General features: G+C 42.7%; 1 protein-coding gene across 1 annotated transcript; it reads left to right on the forward strand.

Moving 5' to 3' along the window:
• The first annotated feature begins 2196 nt into the window (after positions 1-2196).
• Positions 2197-3173, forward strand: LOC102259866 (putative MAGE domain-containing protein MAGEA13P). Its single transcript, XM_014528815.1, is given in 2 exon segments — positions 2197-3058; positions 3061-3173. Coding segments are annotated over 2 exon segments (975 nt in total).
• The last annotated feature ends 5887 nt before the right edge of the window (positions 3174-9060 follow it).

A 9060-nucleotide genomic window follows, 5' to 3' on the forward strand; every position in this document is an offset into this window, starting at 1 on the left:
CAACAAAGGGAGGAGCCCCAGCCCTGCCAGGAGTCAAAGTGAGGATCTGAGATAATACTGAGTACCTTCACCTGTAGATAGAGGGATCTCTAGCCCTATCCTGCTCCTGCTGTCAGCCATGAGAAACCCCAAGTAGGGCTGTTAGAGGCATCCTCCTCCAATCTCCTTCCCTCCCCTCACTTCATTGTCTGGTGTCTCTGGGAGACAGATCCTTGGTCTGAAGGATGCATCCTCAAGTCAGCAGAATGGAAAGAATGCAGGCCCTGACAGGAGTAAATATGAATACCTTCTGAATGCCTAAGGGGGCCCTGACAGGAGTAAATATGAATACCTTCTGAATGCCTAAGGGTAACTCACACTTCAAACAAAGAGGTCCCCACAGAAACCTGCCCCACCCCTGTTGTCAGCCCTGGTAGTCCCCATGCAGGTCAGTCTGTCTGCATCTCCACTCATTTTCAGCTAGCATTGGATGGAGGAAGCCTCATGGTGGTGAAGATCTTTGTCTAAGAAAGCCAGACTCAAGTAACCAGAGGAAGGAGTCTTAGCCCCTACTGGGGATTGAGTTGAATACCTAAGGGATGACTAAGTGTACCTACTGTACCAGAACATACTGAATTCACCCCTGCTGTTAGGTCTGGGAGATCTTAAGCAGGGGTGGATAGATGTGGTCTCTTCTCACTTTTATGTCATTGGTCTCAGGGTAGTGAAGAATTAGGTCTGACCAGGTAATTTCATATCAGCCTAAGGCTCTTCCTGGAGTTAAAGTGAAGACACTGAATAAGGATTGAGGGTCACCCCTCCCCAGCCCTTGGAGAGATAAGGCCCCTTCCCTGCCTTGCTTCTTCCTTAATGCACAGTGTCCAGATGTGGTGCAATGTCACTCACACCTGGTGGTCTCAAGGGGTAGGACTCTGTTCAGCAGAGGGATGTCTAAAGCTCTCCAGGAATTAATTTGAGGTTAGAGGATGGGGTGGACCTTCTGCTCAAAAACAGATAGGGCCAAGTCCTTCTGGTCAGCTATGATAGGACCTAGGGCAGTGGTTGGCAAACTGTGGCTCGTGAGCCACATGCGGCTCTTTGGCCCCTTGAGCGTGGCTCTTCCACAAAATACCACGTGCGGACGTGCACGTACAGTGCGATTGAAAGTTCGTGGCTCATGCGCAGAAGTCACTATTTTGTGGAACAGCCACACTCAAGGGGCCAAAGAGCTGCATGTGGCTCGTGAGCCGCAGTTTTCCGACCACTGACCTAGGGCATGGTGGTTAAATCTGAAACCCCCTCACTTCCTCTTCTGTCTCAAGGAAGTGAAGCCTTTGTTTAAGAAGGGTGACCACACGTCAACAGAGGGAAGAATCCCAGGCCCTTCCAGTCATCAAAGTAAGGACCAAAATGATTCCTCTATTCTAGGGATCCCCACAAATTCATCCAGCCTTTACTGTAAAACCGGCTGGTGGGGGTTGCTGAGTAAGTGTGGCCAAGTGTGATTGATGCCCCTTGCTTCGTCCTATAAATCTCAGGAATGTGAGCTCCTGTTCTGAGAGTTTCGTTTCAGGCCAGCAGAGGGGTGCGGTCCAGGCTTTGACAAGAGAAAGATGAGAACCTTGAGTGAACTCTGAGGGTACCATCCACCTCAGAATAGTGGGAATATCTAAAAGTCTTCCCCCCACTCCTGTCATCACTGTAGAAGGGGAAACATTGTGATTACAGTCTACAGTCTGAAATGTCCACTCACCTTCCCTTACAGGGGCTCAAGTAATCCCCACTGGGGGTAGGGTGTGTGAGGGATTTGGTCTGAGTCATGTGTCCTCAGGTCAGAAGAATAGAAGAAGCCTAGGCAGTGCCCAGAGTCAGTCAAAGTCAGGATTCAGAATATCTACCAAGGGCTCCACTCACATCAGAACAGAGGGGATACCACAGTGCCTGACCACACATACCCTACTGTCTTACCTGGAATCTATAGGCTCTGCAAGCTGGCTACACCCTGAGGAGCTTACTCAGATCCTCCTAAAGGTTCTTAGGGAACAGGCCAATCAGGAGACTCCTATAGCACTATCTAAGGGAAGACTTGTTAAGGCAACCTTTGTCAGAGCTGACAAGGTTGTGTTTCCCACACTCTTCCTTTCTCCCTCAGGCCATTAGTCCCCATCACTGAACCTACTGCACACACTCCTGCTGCTGCCTCCAACACAAGTCATCATGCCTCTCAGTAAGAAGAGTCAGTGCCCCAAGCCTAAACAAAGCCTTCAGGCCCAAAAAGAGGCTCCAAGCCTCATGGCTTCACAGGTTCCTCTAACTGAGGAGGGAGCTGCCTCCCCATCTCTTTCTCCTTTGATTCAGGGCAGCACAGAGGTTGTGCTTGCTGCTGGAACACCAAGTGTTCCCCAGAATTCCCAGAGAGCCTGCCCCTCCTCCACTGCCATCAAAGCCACTCCATCAAGCAAATCAAATGAGGCCTCCAGCAGCCAAGACGAGGTTCCAACCACTTTGCAGGCTCCACCAAATCCTGAGTCCTTGTTCACTGAAGTGCTACAAAATAAGGTGTATGAATTAGTGCACTTCCTGAGTATCAAATATATAACAAAGGAGCCCATCACAAAGGCAGAAATGCTAGAGAGTGTCATCAGAGAGCACAAGGATCACTTCCCTGTGATCTTCAAGAGAGCCTGTGAGTGCATGGAGATTGTCTTTGGCATTGAAGTGAAGGAAGTGGACCCCACCAGCCATTCTTACGTGCTCATAAAATTACTAGACCTCACCTATGATGGGATGCTGAGTGAAGACCAGGGCATGCCCAAGACTGGCCTCCTGGTATTTATCTTGGGCATAATCTTCATGCACGGAAACCGTGCCTCAGAAGAGAGAATCTGGGAAGTGCTGAATATGATTGGGGTGCATGCTGGGAAGAATAATTTCATCTATGGGGAGCCCAGGAAGCTCATCACTGAAGATCTAGTGCAGGAAAAGTACTTGGAATACCAGCAGGTGCCCAATAGTGATCCTCCATGCTATGAGTTTCTGTGGGGTCCAAGAGCCCATGCTGAAACCACCAAGATGAAAGTCCTGAAATTTTCACCAAGGTCACTGGGAATGACCCCACTGCTCTCCCACACTGGTATGGGGATGCATTGAAAGATGAGAGAGAGAGAGCTGAGGCCAAAGCTGATGGTCAGTAAAAGTTCTAGTGTCACATCCAGCAGCTTCTCCCATCTTGAGTGAAGTCTGAGGAAGATTCTCAACTTGGTGTTTGAAGAGGGAAATCAGGGTTCTAACTAGTGGATGGATGAATTGCAATCTTTTTCTTCTTTCTTTTTTCTTTTTGGTATGTTTCAAATGTTCTGCCTCCTAAGAGAATTATTAGCTTCAGAGTCTAGGTTCATGAATGGCATTGGTTATGTATTTAGTGCTGTTTAACAGGTTTAAGGATAAGAATTTTTCTGTTCTATGAAACAAACTGGGGAACCTTACATCTTACTTTGTGATCTGGAGCAGGATAGGATGGCATTGGAATAGGAATTAGAAATGTAAAAGTGCTGAGCAATGAAATAGATGAGTTCAAGAAATAGAGGGAAATGTACAAGATGGTTATCCTAGGATTCCTATATTAAATTTAGTCTGCTGTTTTGTAAATTTAAAGATATGTACCTGGATTTTTTTTGGCTAATTAAAGAATGTATGCAAAATCAAATCTTAATAAATGTTAGCCCCAGTTCAATGGCTCATTTATTCTTTTTTAAATATATTTTTATTGATTTCAGAGAGGAAGGGAGAGGGAGAGAGAGCTAGAAACATCAATGATGAGAGAGAATCATTGATCAGTTGCCTCCTGCACACCCCCTACTGGGGATCAAGCCCACAACCCGGGCATGTGCCCTTGACTGGAATCAAATCTGGAACCCTTCAGTCCACAGGCTGACGCTCTATCCACTGAGCCAAACCAGCTAGGGCAGCTCATTTATTCTTACAGGTGTGTCTGATAGTTTAGAGAAAAAGCCAGAATGGAAAACTGCTCTCAGAAGTGCCTTTGTGATTGTGAATAAACCAGAGAGAAATCCACATCTGAAGCAGGTGTGGATAGTATTCTGTACTTTTGTCCTCATGCCGCTAAACACATTGCATAAACCAAATGCTTTATACACTTTGTCTGCAAGGATTTCTGAAAATAGGGTGATATTTCTTTGAAGTGATACCCAGAGGCTGGCACTTTTTCTTTTTGGCCTGGGAGAGCCAGAGCCCACTCCATTGAAAGGACATTTTAATTAGACTATCTTGAGTGTAATTTGGCCAGCTCTCAGCAAGGGCTAGATTTTTGGTGGGTGTGAAACGAATGGAAATAGTGGTTTGTATGGAAGAGCAGCTGGAGGGAGGAAAGGAGTCCTTGATTCAAATTCTAGGAGTTTTGAGTTGCATGCAGCTGAGGAAGACATCCTCATATCCAAATTAATATAGCCACAAACAAGGAAAATTTGCTGAGTTATATTTACAACAGGGATGGGGAATGTCTGGCCCGCAGGCCATATAAGTCCTGCGAAATCATTTGGTCTGGCCCTGCCAAGACATTAAGGGTTAATTAAATGTTTGACCAGACATAGCAGGCTAATTTTTAAGTTGATTATTTTGTTTGGCCTGAGAATGACGTTATAAATATCCAAATGGCCCTTGGCAGTAAAAAGATTCCCCACCCCTGATGTACAACGTTTGGCTCAGTTGGTATCTTGTGCCCTAGAATGATGCATATTCTCTGAGATGGCATGGAACATACACACACACACAATCACAGAGAAGCAAGTGATAGAGTCTGGAGTCAAAATCATATTAGAAATTTCTGCTTTTCATTAAAGATCCAATCAATGTGAGGCTTTGTCCAGATGCTTCACTTATATTACATACATTCCAGCAGTCCTTCAAGTCAGGGCTTATCAAACCCACTTCTCAGATGAAGAACCTAAAACTCCTAGCACTTGGCAATTTACACAAGACCATAATGCCTACTAAGTTACAGGACTAGGACTAGATCTCAGTCCTCAATTCACCTAGGCCTACCTAGGCTGTTCCTACCCATCCCAGCCTGAGACAGACCTTTCATTTCTTTCTCCATATCTCTTCCCAATATTCCATGTTTTTCAGGCAACAAAAAGAAGGGCCCTGTGGCTAAGTTACCAGAAGCAGGCCTAAAGAAGGAAGGTGACAAGGAGAAGCAAAGACGATTTGGGAATTATTTGTGGGCTTTATATACCTACAGTCCTTCCTGAGCCCTAGGGCTCCTTGAGAGCTGACCCTGCCCAGGTGCTGGCATTTTTGTCCAGTCCCAGCACTTTCCTGTATTATGGCACCCTTCCCCTGGCTTTTCTCCATGTGTCCTCCTGTCCAGCTATGGAACCTGGCCTGCTGACTAGCTTGTCATTTCCCCTTCCTCTGAAGACTGTATGCCCTGTTCCCAGAGAAACAGCCCAAGATTACCCACTTACCCCCAACATTGAACATCCTACTACCTGCAGAAGCCTCCTGGCTGTTGCATCCTTCTTTCTAGGCCACAGTAAAAAGTGCACCTGAAGGATATTTAGATACCTGGGTATCCCTCCTGGCATTTTAAATAATTCTCAAGTATTTTTTCTTTAATTTATTTATTGATTAAGGTATTACATATGTGTCCTTTATAGGCTGGTGAATAGAGTCTAGTTTTCATATGATCTACTGGTTCTTGGGATATAACTCTGAAGTTAGTAAGGGTTTTTGAAACCAGATATTTACAATAGGATTCTAATAAGATGTCTTATTTGAAACAGGCCACTGATCACATCAACAGATGAATGAGCTTACCTAGATTGTCAGAAACCAAAGCCTTCTTTATTAGTGGTAGATGAGGAAACACAATAGAAATCACAGTATAAGCAAACATCTACAGGGGCTGAATCCCTAAAGCCCTGGAATCCTAGAGATGAACGGTTTCTTGGTGGACATATTAACTTTAAAAAGAAAAAAGAATTACAATCTTTCCAATGCCTCTGGTAAGTATATCTGCCCCATAAGAATATACTGGTTTGCAGTATGCCTGATGGTATATATACAGATGTTGGGGAATGTTCCATCATATGGAGGGTAGCAGAGACTCACCAGTTAACATTTTGACTATACATCATAAGGAAGGAAAAGATTCTCAGGCTATTGAGATTATAGAGGTTATTGCAAAGGACAGTGCAGGAATCCCTGCTAAGATTTACAGAATTCTTTGAAAACAAGATGAGATCCTGTATTTGAAAGTACCTGTCACATAGTAGGCACTTGAAAAAGTTGACATTTAAAAAATTATAATGCGGATCCCATGTTCCAACAGAAGCTTTCAAAGAAACTGAATCCATGAACATGAGTAAGGCAGAGCAATCTGGTTGAAGTAAAGATTGTAATCCCGGAGTCCTGTTCACTCAGTATCCTTTCTTCTCCCTCAGGGACAGTGACCCTGGCCACCTAACCACAGAATTCTAGGGATCTCTCTGAGCACTGCTGGGAAAGCTCTATGCTAGAGGACCCTTCCTCGGCCATGGACTTCATCAGGCCCCTACACAGACATCCATCCTTGTAGACTCCATTCTGCCCAATGTGCTGAATCCCAGTTTTGTTGCCTGGCTTTCCAGCACTGCCAACAACTTCTGAGCCCACAATCTTTACATCCCCAGCATACCTTATCATCCTGTTTCTTGTTCCCCAATTCATTAACCCACCTCTGACTTAGACACACACCATTACATACTGTCCTCCCCACTCATCTAGTTTCTATTATCAGAATGAGACTATCTGCCTTCCCTGCAACCCACTACCCCCCTTGAGATTTTGTTAGGATTTTTCACTGGAACTTCCTTCCTGATGCTAACAATCTCTGTCTCTTCCTTCATTCCTAGCTTTGTCCCTGACTGTTTTCTGCTAGTGCTTTACCTGGTAGCTTCTGAGTATCAAAAAACATGGAGGGCCTCCTAACTTTTCAACCATGTTTTACTATGAAGGCAAAAACCTTCCAATGACTCATGAATTATGAGGATTTCCAATCTGACTAATGGAAACAAGAACTATTTCTGTACCCATGTGAGTTCCAGAGTTCTCCTTCTGTGCAGCAATTTTCTCTCCATTATTCTGTATTGCGAATTCTAGCCTTCTTGGACTACTAGCTCCAACTCCTCAACTCAAGGAGACTGCCAGCCTCTCCCTCTGTGCAGTGTGATCTGCATTATCTTCCCAGGCAATAAACTGGGTTATCGTAGGACTTATTTGTTTTCCATTTCTTAGAGATCACTGTCCTTTATTGCCTGATATCCAATAAATTGAAAGTTGTTTTTTCATATGTTTCACCTGGATTTTAAGGTATATCATGTAGGAGTTAATTTCCTATTGCACCATCTTGGCCAGAAGCAGAAGTCTTGTAATCCAAATTTTAAATCCAAACTTGTCTAGAAATGATAAATGTCCCCAAAATTTTAATCTTACTTAAATTAAAATCAGGATTGAAAGTCTGTGAGACATATTTATATTAATATAGACATACACATCTGGGAAAATATACAGCAGAATATAAACAATTTTCTCTACTAGTGGAAATGTGATTTATTTTCTTATTTATGGTTTTAAAGTTTTCCAACATTTCTGAAACACATATGAATTATCTTTATAATTGTAAAATATAAATACTTTTATAGCCCTGGCTGGGTGGCTCAGATGGTTGGAGCATTGTCCCTTACACCAAAGAAGTTTGCCAGTTCAATTTCCAGTCAGGACACATACCTAGGTTATGGGTTTGATCCCCCGTTGGAGTGTGTACTGGAAGCAAATGATCAATGGTTCTTTCAGAAATCTCTCTTCTCTCTCTCTCTCTCTCTCTCTCTCTCTCTCTCTCCCCTCCCTCCCTCTCTCTCTCAAATTAATAAACATATCCTTGGATGAGGATTTATTAAAAAAAATAAATACATATTCTCCAGATGGTTTGCTTGCCATATTGATCAATCTCTTGCCAGATTCTGCCATATTGATCAATCTCTTGCCAGATTCTACCTAGCCTCTGGTGTGACTACTGCCTGTTTGACTAGAAAGGAAAAAATTTACAATCCAATTAGTAAGCTGTATGTAGAAATCCAACTTCCCTTACACTTTCAAAAATAATGCTACACAGATAAGAATCTATCTTCTTTTTAAAGCCCTCTCTCCAGAAAGAGTATTAACTTATATTTTAAAAGAAAAACTTATATTTTTATCTAAATCATATTCTCTAGGATATAATTAGAGCTAGTATTTATATGAAGGACAATATACAGGCAATTTGTGGAGAAGGAATTATAATTATCACATTCACTATTATGAGTGTTTATGTCTGTTGTCAAAGCTCTTACTAAATAAATTGTATTATTTAAAAATATGTTCTCCAGTTATTGCTGCATTAATTCCAAGTTGTGCCTGAAAGCTCACTTTTAATTTTCTGTTACTGATGCAACATTTTAATGAGAATATTTATAATTTCCTTTCATAGAATATTGTCAACAGTGTAATCCACACTTATCTTTCACAAACCAAACATGTAGAAAGTGCCATGATTCATAATTTTGATAATGCTTCTCTACTGTATATGTTATGTGCTTCGTTGTTAGCTATATCTCACATAGTCATTTTATACACTCAACAATTTCACCATTTTAATGGTTTAACTCACACACTGCCCTAAGAAAACCATTAATGGTCATTGATATCATTCCATATTATTTGTGTGCCTTAGGATTTTCTCATCACTCCCTTTTTCTTCTCTCCTTTCTTCTGCTTCTGCTTCTCCTTCTGCTTCTGCTTCTCCTTCTGCTTCTTTTTCTCCTTCTCCTTCTCCTCCTCCTTCTTTCTCTCTCTCTCTCTCTCTCTCTCTCTCCCCCACACACAGACTCTTCTCTCCCGTGAGCACTGTGTGTTTATTTTTTACACCATAGCCCTATTTCTGAAAATAATCAGTCCCTCAGTTTTACCACATGCTTTTGATATAGATGTGTTTCTATAGACTTTCAAGTGTAATATATATACACATTATTTCTTTGCAATGGA

Source organism: Myotis brandtii, unplaced genomic scaffold, assembly GCF_000412655.1.
Source record: "Myotis brandtii unplaced genomic scaffold, ASM41265v1 scaffold654, whole genome shotgun sequence".
Taxonomy (NCBI): Eukaryota; Metazoa; Chordata; class Mammalia; order Chiroptera; family Vespertilionidae; genus Myotis; species Myotis brandtii.